This window comes from Acomys russatus, chromosome 16 (genome assembly GCF_903995435.1).
Source record: "Acomys russatus chromosome 16, mAcoRus1.1, whole genome shotgun sequence".
Classification (NCBI taxonomy): domain Eukaryota; kingdom Metazoa; phylum Chordata; class Mammalia; order Rodentia; family Muridae; genus Acomys; species Acomys russatus.
The window spans coordinates 4,979,450-4,997,597 of record NC_067152.1 but is presented as its reverse complement, the minus strand read 5'-3'; the positions used below and the strand labels follow the sequence as shown (position 1 = coordinate 4,997,597).

Sequence of the window (18,148 nt, the reverse complement as noted above, 5' to 3'; positions counted from 1 at the left end):
TCAGCTCTTATCCTCAGGGTCCTGCCCTGATCTACCTGGCAATGAGGTGCCATCTGAGAGTTGTAAGCTGAAATAAATGCCACAACCCCCCCCCCAAATAGTTGTTTGCAGTCATGGTGTTTTACGGCAGCAACAGAAACCCTAAGACATGGCTGCTTGTTCCAAGAGATCTGACACCCTCAAATAGACGTACATGCAGTCAAAATACCAATGAACATCAAAAGAAAAAAAAGAAAAAAAAAAGAAATCAATCCTAAGAAAAATGTTACATGCCACAATGGAGCACAAATGGGCTTGTGATGGGCTGAAGGTTATTTTTCCTCTGGAGAACTATAGATAGATTTCAAAAGCACAGCTGGAATTTTGCCTTTGTAATCCTGACTACTATCCTCAGGTCACATTTATTATTTGCCAAGACACCAAAGACAGCCGGGCATGGTGGTGCATGCCTTTAATCCCAGCACCTGGGAGGCAGAGGCAGGTGGATCTCTGTGAGTTTGAGGCCAGCCTGGTCTACAAAGCGGGTCCAGGACAGCCAAGGCTACACAGAGAAACCCTGTCTCGAAAAACCAAAAAACAAAACAAACAAAGAAAAAAGATAGCAAAGACACATCTATGGGGCTTCAGTGTTCTTGTGTGTGATCAGTCTGTGCAGAGACCACCATGTGGTCTCTATACTAACTGGAGTGTGACTCACCTTTAAGCTTCTTCTTTTGACAGACTGGAGCACACGGCGGTTGGGAGGGTGCTTCTTATGGATTCGGTTTAGGAAATCCACTTTGACCACATGCTGTGAAATGGTGTCCTGGAAACGGTCAAACACCTGGCATCGATTGCTCAGTGTCAGATTCTTCTGGTTCAGCTGGGGACAGAGCAGAAACACCACTGTGAATTTCTAAGGGTGCTGCCCCTTCCAGCTAGCCCATTCTCTGGGCTTAAAAAACAAAGCTCTCACTCGGCGTGGTGGCATATGCCTTTAATCCCAGCACTAGAGCAGCAGAGGCAGGTGGATCTTTGTGAGTTCAAGGCCAGTGTTGTCTAGAAAACCAGTCTAGGACAGCTAGGGTTGTTACACAGAGAAACCCTATCTTGAAAAAACCAACCCAACTAAACTAAACCAACAAAAAAAAACCACACCAAACAAACAAAAAACCAACCATCCAAACCAAAATAGGTATATGTGTGTGAACCCAGCAAGATTTGTTCTTGCAGCTTCCTAGTTAGCAAATTAAGTGGGCAATGTAATTAACTAACTAGTAATTTTTCACCTGCTGGAGAGCTTTTCCTTAGGATGCATATTTGGGCCAACTGTTTACGGCTCTTTTATCTGTTTCAGCAGGAAGCGGCTAGGAGACAAAGCCCCAGAGGGTAGCTTCTTCCTAGGTCAGTCTCTGAATGGTATGGATCTAAGACAGGGCGCTGTTCCTCTCTATGTACAGTGTGTGTGCGCTAGGAGCAGTGCAGGAGTGAACGCAGGGCTTCATACCTGCTAGGCAAGCACTCTGGCCCTTGACCCTGCAGTGCTCAGCACACGGTGTAATGAAGGCTCCATGGTTGTCGCATGCTTCTTAATTCTCCCTCCTGTCTCTTCTCCCCACCCCTGAGCTGCGCCTCTACTCCCTCATGGTATGTCTTAAGCAGCAGCGGTTTGATTCGGAAAGGCTGTTTTTGTGAGGGAGCACCTTCTTACGAAGTCACCCTCACTATGCGTGACTACACAGGACCACCTCTCTTGCAGATGGCAGACAACAGGTGTCTGTTCTACCGGAGGAACCAGTGTGGAAAGCGTCTGTAGAGCCAGTGAAACGGCTCAGTGCACGAAGGTGCATGCCAAGCAAGCCTGGTGATTTGAGTTTGCTTCCCAGAACCAAACAGGAAAGAGGGCCCTAGTAAGATGGCTGCTCGGGTAAGAACACTCATCACCGAGTACCCACATTGGGGAAGTAGAGAAATAACTTAAGAACACATATCTGCTTACAGTTACAGTAGCAGTAATAAAATATAGTAATACTAAAGCTGGGTGTGGTGATCCACATCTGTGATTCTAGCACTTGGGGCGACAATAGACAGCTCAGCTGTTCAAGGTCATTCTCAGCTACATGGTGAGTTTGAGGGCTTTCAAAAAAAAACAAAAAACAAAAAACAAAAAAAACAAAAAACAAAACAAAACAAAACAAAAAACCACAACAATAACAAACAAAACAAAACAAACAAAAACAAAACAAAACCCAAAGGACTGCAGAGATGGCTCAGTGGTTAAGAGCACTGGCTACTCTTCCAGAGGTCCTGAGATCAATTCCCAGCAACCACATGGTGGCTCACAACCATCTGTAATGAGATCTGATGCCCTCTTCTGATGTACAGGTGTATATGCAGGCAGAACATTGTCTATATTATAAATAAATAAATCTTTAAAATAAATATATATGGGGCTGGAGAAGACTTCAGTGTTATACTTTTGCAGAGGTCCCAGGTTGAATTTCCAGCACCCACATGGAGGCTCACAAACACTTCTAAATCTCACTCTAGGGGAGTTCAACACCATTTTCTGGTCACCATAGGCATCACATATACACTGGTGCACTTACATAAACGTAGGCAAAATATACACATAAAAACCAAAACAAAACAAAACCCACTCCCAAGCCAAAAACATGTTCGGGCTGTAGCTCAATGGTAGAGCACTTGCCCAGCCTATACTCAGCCTGGGGTTCAAAATAAAAAAAGAAAATGAAAATTAAAAAGAAAGAAACTATTATGACCACTGGGACATAAAACAAGATTTTTTTACACCACTTTCTTTCTTTCTTTTTTAATTTATTTATTATGTATACAGTATTCTGCCTGTATGTACACCTGCAGGCCAGAAGAGGGCATCAGATCACATTGTAGATGGTTGTGGGAATTGAATTCGTGACCTCTGGAAGAGCAGGCAGGCAGTGCTCTTAACCTGAGCCATCTCTCCAGTCTACACCATTCACTTTCATTCACTCAATTGCTCACTGAAAACCTGGGATGTGCCAGCATACACAGAACTAGTGCTTGGGCCACATGCAGCCCTGACTGCCAACAGTTTGTCTGTCTGTCTTTCTTTCTGTTTTGGAGACAGAGTTTCTCTGTGTAGCCTTGGCTGTCCTGGACTCACATTAGAGACCAGGCTGGCCTCGAACTCAGAGACCCGCTGCCTCTGCCTCCCAGAGTGCTGGGATTAAAGGCGTGTGCCACCACACCCGACTCCATTTCTTTCTTTCTTTCTTTCTTTTAAAAGATTTATTTATTTATTATTATGTATACAGTGCTCTGCCTGAATGTACGCCTGCAGGCCAGAAGTGGACACTAGATCACATTCTAGATGGTTGTGAGCCACCATGTGGTTGCTGGGAATTGAACTCAGGACCACTGGAGGAGCAGACTGTGCTCTTAGCCTCTGAGCCATCTCTCCAGCCCCTCCATTTGTTTCTTAAGGCTGGCTCAAATATCCACTCTTTAGGGGTAACAGCAACCATTTAATTCATCATGGGGTAAAAATGACAAACAAATAAGCAAGTGAAGCCTGCCTATACCGCTGAACAAGGTAGCAGAAAAGGCAAGAAGCCAAGCAAGACACAGCAAACAGAGCTGGGATGGTCTGCTGAAACCAGCACCTGCAAGACCACACTCAACTCTGGCACAAAGCTGACTGCAGTCCCCGCCCCAGCTGGGCCTGTAGAGAGCTGACTAGACAGCACTGTACTTACCACCACGTGTTCGATGTGATTCGGACACATCCATCTGCCCAGGGGCATGGCAGTGAGCGGGGGCTCGAGGCAGTCCATGTGAAACAGAAGCGGGCAATAGTCACACTGGATGAGAGGAGCCACTCGGCAACTCCTGTAAAGAAACAAGAGGTGACAGGTGATTTATGTGGCGAGACAGGAGAATTCAAGACTGCCTCCACTCTGCAGAAGAGCCGTTTCCCTCAGTCTTCATAGCCCTGCGCACACGTGTCTCCCTGCAGGGCTGTCCCGTGAAAACCAGGCTCTTCTTCGCTGTTTTGTTTTCTAGGGAGGACGCACCTTGTGAATGACATGTTTCTCTGGAGTATGGCTAATGTGGCTGTCAGAGCAAGAACAACAAATGCTTAGCACCCAGCTCTGCTCTCTCATCTACTCTTTAAGGAATTCTCACTTAAAACATACAAAAAGAGGCTGGTGTGCTCGCTTCGGCAGCACAGATACTAAAATTGGAACGATACAGAGAAGATTAGCATGGCCCCTGCGCAAGGATGACACGCAAATTCGTGAAGCATTCCATATTAAAAACAAAAAGAGGCCGGTGAACTGGCTCAGTGTTAAAGGAACCTGCCACCAAGCCCGCATTGATAAAAGGGGAGAGCCAGGGTTCAAGTTGTCCTCTGATCTGCACACACACATGTTGTCCCATGTGTGTTATCATCCCACACACAAATGTAATAAAAACATAATGTATTAAGCCGAGCATGGTGGCACACGCCTTTAATCCCAGCACTCAGGAGACAGAGGCAGGCAGATCACTGTGAGTTCAAGGCCAGCCTGGTCTACAAAGCAAGCCCAGGATAGCCAAGGCTACACAGAGAAATAATCTCAAAACACGAAACAACAACAACAACAAAAAAACCACCAAGCAACCAACCAACCACAAACAACACCAACACCAAAACCAACCAACCAACGAACAACAAATAGAAACCACACACATACAACAACAAAACAAACAAAAAAGTATTAGCAGTCTTTCTGGAGTTGTAGCTACACAACCAAAGATTTCTCTTTTGTATAGAAAGACTGATAAATGTGGCTGGAGGCAAGAAAATGGTTTTGTATGTATTAATGTAAGCATGCTTCAGAGAGGTTGTAAAAAACACTAATGGTCCCAGAGATGCGCTGCAGCCATGGCTCTTCCTGGCATAGAGTTCTACAGCTCTAACAGACCACCATCCAGTCTCCCAGTTTTTGCTGTGAATATTTCTTTTGGTAGAGGGGATGGTTGTGAAATAGTCTCGTGCAGCCTGCTCTCACGATGTACCTAGGAATGATTCTGAGTTCCCTTTCCTCCTGCATCTCCCTCCTGAGGGCTGGGATAACAGCTGTTGCCACCATCCTGGGTTTAAGGGATGCTGGGTACCCAACGATGCCAGCCAAGTACTCAACCAACGTCTGCATCCTCAGCCGCCTAGGAGTCTTCTGATTTTCATTTTTCTGGTGGTGCCAAAGCTCAGGAGGAGGGGGACCCACCGGGTACAGGGAGCCAAGCGTATCCTGCTCCAGCCATGTTTTTCTGACACACTGAAGCCAACAAGTGCAGCTTCAGTTGTTGAGGCCTCTGGTTCCTGTGACTGAGGAGAGGGCCTCTCTGAAGGAAAGTGTCCAGTCTGAAGCACACCAACTTCCATGGATAGATATCCGTAACACTTTAAAATGTGTATATGGAGGGAGGAAGAGCAGCCATGTCACAGTGTTCACTTAGGGATTGAATCTCCTTTCCTAAATGGGCCCATATGGGCCTTTAGAGTTAAACTCAAGCGCAAGGCCTGGCAGCACCTTAACTCACTGAGCCATCTCATTGGCCCCTCACTCTCCAGTTTAACTCTAACTGTAATCACTATCAGTGTAAGGTAACAAACAATACTTCTGTACTGTGATCTGTGCTTTTTTTTTTTTTTTTTTTTTTTAATTTTTTTGACAGGGTCTCATTATGTAGCTCTGGCTAGGCTGAAGCTTACTATGTAGACCAGGCTAGCCTTGAACTCACAGGCCTTTGTGATTACAGGTGTGTCCTACACACCTGGTGGCTGCCGCTGCTTCTTCTTCATATCATCATCTTTTTTCTTTTTTTTCCCCAGACAGGATTTCTCTGGGTAGCCTTGGCTGTCGCAGATTCAATACCTCTTACCCTCCCTTCTTCCCAACAAGTCCCTCTGAATTTCACAAGTGTGACCAGAGTTTAAACTTATTATTATTATTTTTTTTTTACATTTATTTAGTGTCTGTGTCTGTGTGTGCACGTGATGCGCATGCATCACAGTTCCCACGCACAGGCCAGAAAATAACTTGTTGAAGTTGGTTTTGTCCTTCTGGTCACATTGCGATGATGTAAGAATATTGCCCCAGTGAGCCGTTTCATCAGTCTGGTCCACTGTGTTAATCAGGGTTGCTCATGTGTCCTGGGAAGGGGTTACTTACCAAATATGGACTTTTCAGTGGCAATACCATTAAATAAAATGGTATTTTTCTTCCCTATTAACCAATAACCCCTCAAGGAAAGGTGGGGCCTTGTGAGCTTAGGCTAGCCCAGACCCTTCAAACTACCACCTCCTAAGTGCTGAGATCATAGGCATGCAATATATATATATACATACACACACACACACACACACACACACACACACACACACACACACACACGGCTCTGTACTTTGTCTCTTCAGGTAATTTGTTATTGACATATTCAAGTTAGCCCTGTGTGCTTATGCCTTCAGAATATAGGCTGTCCACATTTAATTTATACACAGGGCCTACAAGGGGTGACAGAGGAACGAACAAACAAACAAACAAAGCAAGCCCAAATCCTTTTGCTGAATGTAAGCATAGGAAAAAACAGTTACCTGTTACACGTGAAGCAGACTTTAACCGGCAAGGGCACTAGGCCGTTGTGATCTAACTCGTGCTGCGTCCTTTTCACATTCTTCCCTGTGGTCTCCTCCCTTCTTCTCCGCTTGCTAGAACCTAGAAAAGAAGCTGGTGGTGCTGAGCTGTCCTTGGCTGCAGGGTTCCTTGTTGGAATGTGAAAACACTAAGTGAAAGAACAGATCCATGTGAAAGCATGTGCATGATTTGGACAGTTTCTTTCTGAGGACCCTAGGGCTGGTTTCAAGCGACAAAAAAGTAAAATAAGTTAAAAAAAAAAAAAAAAAAAAAAAAAAAAAAGGAAAAGAAAATAAGGAGACAGACACAAGGCAACCAGGAGCAGAAGTCATCTGCTTTGTGGCAGAAACACAATGATTTTACCAATATAAAATAATCACAAATCTGTGATAGTAGCAACACACACAACACACACAACTTATATATATGTCCAAGATACAGTCAACAAAGACTAGTCTATAAAGATAACTGAGCAATTTAATCATCTTTCTTTCTTTCTTTCTGCGTCCCCGCCCCCCATCTGAGACAGGGTTTCTGCGTAGCCTTGGCTATCCTAGACTCCCTTTGTAGACCAGGCTGTCCTGGAACTCATTGCTAACGACCTACCTCTGCCTCCTGAGTGCTGGGATTAAAGGTGTGTATCACCATGCCTGGCTTTAATCACGTTTCTATAGAAACTAGAAGAGCAGGTTCTATAGGCAACCCTGACTCCCCACTTTGACATAGGCATTGGCTGACTTGGGACTTGCTCCGCAGGCCAAGCTGGCCTAGAATTCAGAGAGCCACCTGCCTCTGCCTCCTAAGTGCTGGGATGAAAGACGTGTGACAACAAGCATAACTATACGTACCCTTAAAAAACAATGTGGGGATGCACACATACCACACTTGTGTGTAAAGATCAGAAGATAACTTTTCTCTACTTGCAGTTTTACGTGGGTTCCAGTGACCAAACTCATTAGGCTTGCATGGCAAGGCAAAGGTGTTTACCGTACGAGCTATCTTGCTAGTAGCTTGACAGGCTCGCTCGCCCATCCATCCATTCATCCATCCATCCATCCATTCATCCATCCACTCATATTCTTCCTCCTCTCTTATGAATCCCTAATCTGGCCTCAATCTCAGAGATATACTTTCCTGCCTTCCCATGCTGGGATTAAAGGCATATACCACATTTGGCATATATGTACTTTTTACGCCTGCCAATTTTCTTGTTTTTGCACATGTACGTGCGTGTGATGTTGATGTCAGATGTTTTCTTTGATTGTGCTCTGCTCTATATTGAGGCGGATTCTTTCTGTGGAGTTCACCATTTTAGTTTGTCTCAATAGCCAGTTTACTCCATCTCTGCCTCCGCAATCTGAGATTACAGGTAGGCTATGGTGCCCATCTGGTTGAAGACATGGGTTCTGAAGATATGAACCCCAGCCCTCACATCTGCATGGCAAATGCTTTCCTCTCTGAGCCACCTTCCTAGCCCTCTTTTGGTTTTTTTGTTCTTGTTGTTTTGTTTTTTGAGATAGGGTCCCATTCTGTAGCCCAGGCTGGCCAAGAATTGATTTATGTAGCTCGGGCTAGAGCTCTGAACTCTTGACAGTTCTGCTTCTGCCTCTTAAGTGTGGAACTGCAGGCATTTAAGAGAGCATGCCTAGTTAATTTCATTTTCCGTAGGAAGAAAAATAAAGATCTAGAAGCACTGTCATATCAAACAGAAGCCATGACTTGATTTTCTTTGTAAAAAGGGCAATCTGATAGTAGCTATCAAACCTCCTGTTACAGCCATGGCCTAGCTACTCTAATACTAGGAACTTGCCCTATAGGTATATTCACATCTTAAAGGCGCACAATGATGTATTTACAAAGTTATTTGCTGAAACACTACCTTTGTAATAAAATATTAGGAGGGGCTAGAGAGATAGTTCAATGGTTTAAAGGACTGGCTGCTGTTTCCGAGGCCCCAAGTTCAATTCCCAGCACCAACAGGGCGGTTCACAACCATCGGCAACTCCAGTCCCAGGGGATCTGACGCCCTCGTCTGGCTTCTGTGGGCACCAGGCACACACATGATACAGAAGACATACTTGCAGGCAAAATACTCATACACATAAAAATAAATAAATTAGAAGACATATTAGGCACAATTTAAATGGCAATGAATAGAAAACTATTTAAATCAATTATAGCACATTTATACAATGGGCTGTTATGGAGCCAGAACAAAAAACTAATGATTTGCTATACGAATGTTAAAACCACTGGACTGCATTATCAGGATAAAAAACCCTCAAAGTTTAGAGCAGTTAGTGTAGTATACTATTTAGGAAGAGAACACAAGCGCATGTAGATACTTGCTTACATACATACTCTCTCCCCTCTCTCATGGCACACAGGAGTGGTTAACTATCTGCAAAGGGAAGGAGACGCTGGGGATAAAGCCCAGGGCTTTGTGCATGGTGAGGAGATGCTCTATCACCCAACTACATTCCTAAACTTTGCTTCTTTTCATTTATTAAGAACTAAAAACATTTAATTATGTGCATATATGTAGGCCATGGGTTTGTGCATGTGAGTGTGGCTGTCTGCAGAGGCCACGGCCAGATCCCAGAGGGTGGAGTGGAGACAGCTGTGAGCTGCCTGATGTGGGTGCTGGGAATGGAACTCAGGTCTTCTGGAAGAGGAGCAAGTGCTCTTAATTGCTGAGCCATCTCTCTAGCGTCTCTTTTAACTAAGTTTTAAAATGTATTTCTTTATGGGCATGAGTGTTTGCCAGCATGTATGTCTATGAACCATGTGCATGCCTGGTGCCCGTAAAGGCCAGGAGAGCGCATCAGATCCCCTGAAACTGGACTTACTGATGGCTGTGGGTCACTATGTAAAGGCTGGAAACCAAACCTCAGTCCTCTGCAGTCCCTAGTGTTTCTAATGACTGAGCCATCTTCTTAAGCCCTTTCTACGTTTTTGAGACAGAGTCTCAACATGCAGCTCAGGCTGGTCTCAAACTCATGATCCTCTCGCCTTATCCTCCCAAGTGCTGAGATTACTGGTGTGCGTCACCATACTTGGCTTATATCTTAAAAAAAAAAAAAAAAAAAAAAAAAGACGCAGGGGACAGGAGACAGAAGAAAGTGGGAAATTGAGTAGGGACTGTAACAACCAAAACCTTTGATGCTCTTCTCCGGGCAGAGCCAGGAGCAGGAACAAAAGACAGTGGCTGCAGGCAGCAATCTTGCAGGCAGCACTGCTCTGGGGCTAGATGGTGCCCTGGGAGGCCAGGGCAAGAAAGGGAATGAAGAGGATGCCGCTAACCTGGTAGTGCAGTGGTACAAGTCAGTTCATTGGGCAACTGAAATTGGGTAGGGTTCCGCTCCATGGCGGCAGCAATCAGCAGCTCAAAAGGCCGCCGTAGCTGGGGCTGCACAGAGTCCGCTTCTGTTGCTACTGGCTCCTCGTCCACGTCAATGATGTCCTCATCGACGTCGTTATGCTCAGAGGTGGGAGTCTCTGTGCTGGCGTTGGATGTGGGGGTGCCAGGCCGGCTGGCTCTCCTTTCCAGGATCCGGGCATGGGCAATAGCCTTGAGTTCAGTTTTGCTAGCTGATCTGTCCAACAAGTCAGTGTCACTGCTGGGGGATGTAGTCCGTTTGCTAGACTTGTCCACCAGTCCATTGACGTGGCCCAGCTCCTTTTTCTGCTCTCGTTTCTGTGCAAATGAATAGGTGGGCCCATCATGAAAAGAACAAAATAGAGGTGGGTATACAGTGTTTTGCTAGACCACTTATGAAAATTACAAAGTCCATTACACATCACATAATCATCCACCTAGGTGCTTTAGGCTGCAGCCTATTAAACTTGAAGTTTTATTTTGTGTGTTTTCCCTTCACCATGTGTGTTTCTGATATCCACAAATGCCAGAAGATGGCCTCAGGTCCCCCAAAACTGGAGTTGTAGGCAGTTGTGAGCCGCTTCGTGGGTGCTGGGAAGGGACCCCCAGTTCTGGAAGCGCAGCCAGTGCTCCTACCTGCTGAGCCATCACTCCAGCTGCAACCAAACTCACCAAAATCCAAAGAAGGCACCAAAAACCGTATGGAAAGTTTGGAAAAAAAAAAAAAAAAAAAAAAAAAGAAAACCCTGCAATTCATCCTATAATGTTTAACATCTATATACACACAGGGCAAGCAGCTAAAAAACTAAATTTAGTAAGAACAAATTTCGTGAGATTAAGGTTAGAACAACACCACAATGCAAACTAAGGTCTTTGTTACTTGCTGGGAGCATCTTGACTATGAAAGGCTTTGAAAATAGTTTTAAATAGAGAAAAGTCTGCAAAGGCTAAACAGGCCGGAGAGCTCAGTTCTCAGAGGAGCTGGCATGGAAGGGTGCCGTGCGGAGAGCACCAACGCAGCAAGCCTGGTGACCAGGAACGCTGGCTTTCAATCTTAACTAGAAACTCTAGAAGTGACACTTCTTACAAGGCACGAGGTGGAAATGACTACAGTGCACTTCGTAGGACTGGGTCACTGACAATACATTTTTCTCCAAGACTCTAAAATCACAGAAGCACTGTCCTACTGATCTCCAGGAAGTTGGGTCCTAGGCAACTCAGAAACTTCTCCTTTAGGGAAAGCACTGACACCTTTGTCCTCTTACAGGTATGATGGCAAGAGAGAGGCCTGCATGTATTAGAGGCATGCATGGCGCTGAGCTGGGAAAGGACCTAGCTTCCACTAGGAATCACAACAGGACTGACCACCGGGAGCTCATGAGGTCCAGAGGGGAGCATTGGTGCTGCTGCTGCTGCTGATAGTGGAAAAGGCCGATTTGGAACCATTAGGTGCAGAGGACAGAGGTCTATGTGAAAGTGGGCCACAGCAGCATCTCAGGAGAAATGACCTATGCTAGGAAAAACGCATGCTAATCCTAGCAAGCAGCACTGTTTCCAGACAACTCAAGACATAGCAGAGCTTTAGAATGAGATAAAATCTGGCTCCAAACTCAACTCTGTCCATTCCTTTGGGTCCTTGGAAAAGTATTGTGCATTTCACAGCCTCCGTTCCTTCCTCTCCATGACTCAGACCTACTACCAGAACTTAGAGAGTTGCACAAGTTAAGCGGAGTAAGAGTAAAGCACCCGGCATACAATGGGCACCAAGTTTTCACCTCTTTTCGTTGCGGATCCCAGCCCCTTTGAGCCTACCTTCTTTGCACGGTTTTCTGAATGGATAAGGCTGCACTCTACAGGGATTCACAGGATAGCCTGGTTTTGGGGAGGCTAGGCATCCTGACGGATAGCCTGGTTTTTGGGGGGCTAGGCATCCTGATGGATAGCCTGGTTTTTGGGAGGCTAGGCATCCTGACGGATAGCCTGGTTTTTGGGAGGCTAGGCATCCTGATGGATAGCCTGGTTTTTGGACCTCAGTTGCAATCAAAGTACACACAACTCTGGTTGGTGGTTGATTTGGCTCTGGTTTGCTCTAATGGGAACCATCATACAAACAATGGGAAACTAATGCTTCTTCGCCCCTTGAAAGGTTGAAAAGAGTTACACACATATACACAATCTCTGGATCAGCGCCTTCTGCTTCTGCAATTGAGGAAGTCATCACTGACTATGACATCATGTTGGGAACCAAACAAACAGCAGTGATGTCACAAGAAATTTTCTGGTTATACAATTAGTGTGGGAAGCAAACAGGGTAGCCTACAGACAAATTCTAATCTACAGTCTTTAATGTGACGGTGGGATCAAATATAATCTGGTGGCTACACACCTATCCCCCGACCCCCCATAAGAGAGGGTTTCTCTGTGTAGCTCTGGCTGTCCTGAACTCAGTGTGTGACCAGACTGGCTTCCTGAGTGCTGGGAGGCGTGTGCCACCACACCCGGCTCCTACTTCCTTTTTTGATAAAGAAAAGTTTAGCTCTCGCTGTCCATTAAGAAAAAAAAAAAACCCAGAAAACTAAACTTCAAAGTAGAAAATAATGAGCCATACTCATGCTTCATAACTCAGGCAGCACTGAACTAACAGAGCAGAGAGAAGGCGAACAAAGAGAAATCAGACAATCAGGGCAGAGGGGTTCCAAATCTACTCCTCCAATACAGCTGACCAAGCCTCTGGAGACCCCATGGAACTGAGGAGCAACCTTCTCTTTTGGAGCCACAGATAATGACACCACGTTCAGGCTAGTTCCTAAGAGGCCAATAGGACCAGACTGCCTGTCACTAGTGACTAACCATGACTAAATGAATTAACATACTCTTCGGCCCTCTTTCATATCCCACGGCTAGAGTTTCAGGCCTTAGAGCAAACATAGAGAGTTATGACAAGTCCAGAGTCGGCAGAGACAAGAAAGGACGAAAATGCCCTGAGGACCAAGCCACCTTAACTCTGAAGCATCGGCGCCCTGGCCTAGATCTAGCACCCTGAGGAAAGCCTTCAGAAGGTAGCAGCATTACCTTTCGGCGAACAGTGCACCGGTGACACATCCACTCCCCAGGAGGCAACATCTCTTCACTCAGTGGAGGGTTACTGTGGGGAAAAGACAAGGGCAAGACTAAGTAACTAACCCTTGCAGGCAGCTTAAAATAGATCTGGCCCATGCTGCACACCCTAAGCTACTGCTGTGGCCAGTTCTGGAGCACCACTAGAGCGCTCACGTCCTTCAAGATGCCTGTGCAACAACCTTTGTAACCACCTCATCTGAGAAAGAGAAGCCAGATGCACAGCTACTGACCCTGCGCTTACAGGAAAAGGAGTCAGTACTAGTTGACAGCTGGAGGAGCCATTCCCAAATTCCAAACTAGGCCTCACCAACAGGTCTTCCACACTGTTTTCAAAGTCCAAACCCAACTCTTCTTTTCTCTATGGCTCAGAACTTTGTCACATAGTCCATTCTAACCTGGTAGGCCTCCTCAGGTACCCAGACCCTCTAGTTAAATTGATCATTTGCCATTTCTTTTTTCTTTTTTTTTCCATACCCTTCCGGTAGGAAAGCTGTACACCCTGAAACTATCCGTTCTTAAAACTTGCTCTGCTCAGCCCATGGTGGGGCTCCCCGGTTTTGGTTTGTCTTCCACCCACAAGTAGTCCTTTGCTCTCCTCTTGAATTAGGTTTGTCTTGTGACTTGCTTTGTCAAACAGAATGCAACAGACGCGATGCGGTGTAACTTCCAAGCCTGAGTCTTAAGCAATCTGTAAACTCCAATCTTAAATGTTTGGAATGTTGGGTCTCAGGGCTCTGCTGTCATGCCAAGAGTCACAGGGAAGAGGTCTGAGCGCTCCAACCAATGGCTTCAGCTGAATTCCAACAGGTCGTACCAACTACTGCTATGAGTCACCTTAGACACAGCAGATCGGATGAGACTCCAAATAATTGTGGTCTGGCCAACTACATGTGCAACAGAAAACACCCAACTGAGCCCAGCTCCAGCCTCAAAATTTTGAGAAAATTAGTTTCTGTTTTGAGCCACTGAGTTTCGGTAGTCTGTCATACATTAATAGATTACAAAATATGGCTTGTCCATCAGTTCTTTCTAGATTACTCATAAATCTCACGCTTCCTGAGAGGTGGAGTTCCTTTGTTCTCTGTGTGTGGGTGTGTGCATGGAGTGCAAGTACCTTCAGACTCCAGTAGAGGGCGCTGATCTCCTGGAGCTGGAGTTACAGGCAGCTGTGAGCCACCCAATGTAAATTCTGGAAACCAAACGCAGGTCCTCTGAAAGGACAGCATGCGCCCTTAACTTGGAAGTAATCTTTTCTTTTCAAAAGATTTATTTATTTATTATGTATACAGTGCTCTGGCTGCATGTACACCTGCAGGCCAGAAGAGGGCATCAGATCATATTATAGATGGTTGTGAGCCACCATGTGGTTGCTGGGAATTGAATTCAGGACCTCTGGAGGAGCAGTCAGTGCTCTTAACCTCTGAGCCATCTCTCCAGCCCGGAAGTAATCTTTTCTAGCCTGTGTCTGTACATTTTTTTTTTTTTGTCTGTACATTTTTAATAAAACAAAGACTGAATTAAAAACCAGAGCTAGGCAGGTGATGGTGGTGCACGCCTTTAATTCCAGCACTTGGGAGGCAGAAGCAGGCGGATCTATGTGAGTTTGAGGCCAGCCTGGTCTACAGAGCTAGTTCCAGGACAGCCAGGGCTACACAGAGAAACCCTGTCTCAAAAAGCCAAAAATGGAAAACAAACAAACAAACAAACAGAAACAGAGCTAGATCAAGCATGACAGCACACTCCTAAACTCCAGAATTTGGAAGGCTAAGGCGAGATCTTGATTTTGATGCCATCGGGGGCTACATAGTAAGTTACAGGCTAGCTTAGACTGCTTGAAATTCTGCTTCAAATCAAAGAGAAACCCAGACCAGACAAACAACAAACAACACCCAAGCCGTGCAGCATTGACCTTACAGATCCTTCGGGCCATTCATTCCCATTGAAGTTACGTTACAATTTTATCAATTTCCAGAAGAGTCGCATTTATATTGCTCATATAACTGATATCTTGTTTTAAAAGCTCAACACCTGGAAACACATAAGAAGTGTAACTTTTGGACCGGGAATATCAGTTGGCAGACACTTGTCTAGTGGGCACACCTCAGGTATGGACTCCCGAGGTGCAAGCAGGAGGAGCAAGTTTCAAAGGTCATCCTTGGCTATACGGCAAGCTCAACCCTGGCGGTGTTTTAATTTTCTTTCCAGAAAGAAAAAGAAATGCAGAAATGCAAACTCTAGGAGTTAGTAACTTGCGTCACAGGCATGCTCTTAAGGTGATTCTGCTTGCTGAACACCAAAGTTTGAAAACAAACAAACAAAAAACAAACAAGCACCCCAGCAGCCAGGTGTGGTGGCGCACGCCTTTAACCCCAACGCTCAGGGAGTCAGAGGCCAGCCTGGTCTACAAAGCGAGTCCAGGAAGCCAGGGCTACACAGAGAAACCCTGTCTCGGGAAAAACCAAAGAGAAAACAAAGCTGAACAGAACACGGCTCCATCCATATTTACACTTAAGAAATTCCTGCCTTTGGTTCTTAGGAGACACTTATATGGAATGCTAAGAAAATAAGAGAAATATGGAAAGAGATGGGGACAAAAAAAAAAGAACATTCCCACATTTATGGGGACTGGCCTTAGCCTCCGGGCACTCACTCCAGCTTTGCCACTTCCCTCCAGGATATACATGTCAGCCGCTCACCATTCCTCCAAAGCTCACTGCCTCCATCCTTCCTGTTTTCTTAGTACAACCTCTGGAGTTCTGTCAAGCAGAAACTAGTGACAGAGTGGCCTGCTGGGACAGGTCTCCCAGCCCTATTGGATCACAAGTAAACATCACTGGTAAGATCTTCCCTACTTCTCTCTCCTTCTAAACAGACCATGTCTAAAGTAATGAGATAAACGTGCCCTTTGTGAAGGCCTACAACAGCTGTCATAGTAAAATCTAAGTCGGTTTTCATCGTCCTTTTCATCTGTCTGCTGGCACGGTACTGAGACACCCTGTGTCAAACACGGAACACAAAGAAGGACAAGGCAAGGTGGTATGGGCTTAGATTTTTTTTTTTTTTGCCAAGCTGTCAATGATGTGTCGGCGTCCTCTTAGGATTCACTTGATTCTCAACGTTGCTAGCACAATGATCTGGAGGAATTCCGGAGCAGGGCATGTACTGGCATATGCCTATAATACCAAAACTCACCAAATGGAGGCAAAATAGCAGGTTTGACGAGAGTCTAGGCTACAAAGCAAGATCCTGTTTCAAAAAGGCCCCTCTTCCAGTCTCGTCCTATCGCTCTTCTGATTAAAAAGGCCTTCAAAGCCAGGCATGGGGGATCACATCTGTAACCTTACCATTTAGGATGCTTGGGGCAGGAGCATCATTTGAGTTTGAGATCAGCCTGGACTACACAGTGAGGCTGTCTCAAAACATTGTCCCCCACCCCCTAACATCTTAGTAAAACAGACCAAAGGGATGCCCTGAGTTTGAACTGCCTGGGCTAAATGTGTGAGCTGCCACACTTCTTAGCTTCGGATGCTCTTACTTGCTCTTTATTACCACACTGGAATAATTTTTATTCTCAATATACAGATGAGGAACTAATATATCTAAAACCACGGAACCAGTTTTGTTTTGTTTTTTTAGCAAACTTAGAACCTCAATCAGGCTCTTGGCTCTCAAATCTTGAAATTAAGCTATTTTCTTCTTTAAGACACAGACTCGTGACTTCGGGCTGCCTTTGTTCTCCATGTAGGTGAAGGTGACTAAATTTCTGAATCGCTCATCTTCACCTTCCAAGAGCTAAGACTACAGGAGCAAATGCTTGGCTTACCAAGCAAGTATTTTTGTTGTTTTTAAACAGAGCTACTTCAAGTTTATTCATAAAAGAAACCAGCCATCTACAGTGTAGAAGGTCATACTTGCCCATTTGTCGTCACACTGACAGACCCATTCATAGGGGCCTGAACTGGAGCTAGCTACACTTTTGGCCTTGGTTTGTGCTGTAGCCTTTGGCTGGCAGAGCCTGTGGCCCTTGGCCTGGGAGCCACAAATCCTTGTTCTAAGCTTGAGGTAAGTTTGTGGTTGGGGTCCTTTGGCATCCTGGGTGTAACCCTCTCAGGCTTACAAAGGGTCTTGTTGGTCTTGGCATGTGCACTTACTGCCTCTGCATGGTCTGACTGCAGCTCCTTCAGGCTCTCTTGTTACTACTTGGTAAGATGTTCCTTAGAAACATGGGCCGATCACTCTATCATAGCTTTGTTATCGGAGGTTCTGGATTCCATTTCTGTGCCTGTTTTGGGACTGGTTGTGTGTGGTGTGATTCTTGGACGTGGTCATGTCTGTAGAGTAACCTGAGTACCCAAAAGAATCTCCTGGGACCGGAAGGACCAAGCTGTTTTAAAGAACTGTTAGTACTACTCCAGCTATTTGGAGACACAGTGGGATGCCTAGCAGAGGACCTTAACCTCCAACATGAGCGTTCCCCTTTGCCAGTCAGTTAGCACAGTGGGCACCACACAGCTGATCATCTACCCCATCAAAAACAGAGATCCAGGAAGAGGATCAGAATAATTTATTTGTCCACTCAAACATTTACTGGACACTTATGCCAGGCAATGTGCTAAGTGTTGGGATTTTAGACAGCAGCTTTTTCCAGAAATCACAGGCAGAGGAAAAAAAGTACCTAGTATCAACAGCGCATTTACTCAACTACAAGTCAGCGCTTCCAGACAGACTCACACCATCAGTTGGTATTGTGGTGGACGGCACTCTATCACTCATGGCTTTTCAGCCAGTGACACTTTAAAGACAGGCAGTCCGCGAACACATGGATTCTAGAGGAAGCCAAAATTGAAGAAGCATTTATTTCTGCGTTTGGAAACAATGATCTGACAAAGGCTCTGGGAGTAGGGACAACTTTCCTAGATGGGTGCTTAAGTACATAAGAGCACTGCAGCATCTTCACCGGTGAAGCGCCCATGTCCTAGGATGACTC

At 45.5% G+C, this 18,148-nt stretch overlaps 1 protein-coding gene and 1 non-coding gene across 2 annotated transcripts in view; one reads left to right on the top strand and one right to left on the bottom strand.

The window, feature by feature from the left end:
- Phf12 (PHD finger protein 12) overlaps positions 1-18,148 on the bottom strand; it is a 48,382-nt gene that overhangs the window by 11,904 nt on the left and 18,330 nt on the right. Inside the window, exons 3-7 of the mRNA XM_051158028.1 lie at positions 13,114-13,186; positions 9,966-10,359; positions 6,623-6,743; positions 3,738-3,870; positions 698-862 (exon numbers count right to left, since the gene is read on the bottom strand). Coding sequence (XP_051013985.1) covers positions 698-862; positions 3,738-3,870; positions 6,623-6,743; positions 9,966-10,359; positions 13,114-13,186 — 886 coding nt within the window. The remainder of the gene's footprint in view (positions 1-697; positions 863-3,737; positions 3,871-6,622; positions 6,744-9,965; positions 10,360-13,113; positions 13,187-18,148) is intronic.
- Positions 4,193-4,299, top strand: LOC127200931 (U6 spliceosomal RNA). The gene has a single exon (XR_007832147.1). It is a non-coding gene; the product is annotated as a U6 spliceosomal RNA (small nuclear RNA).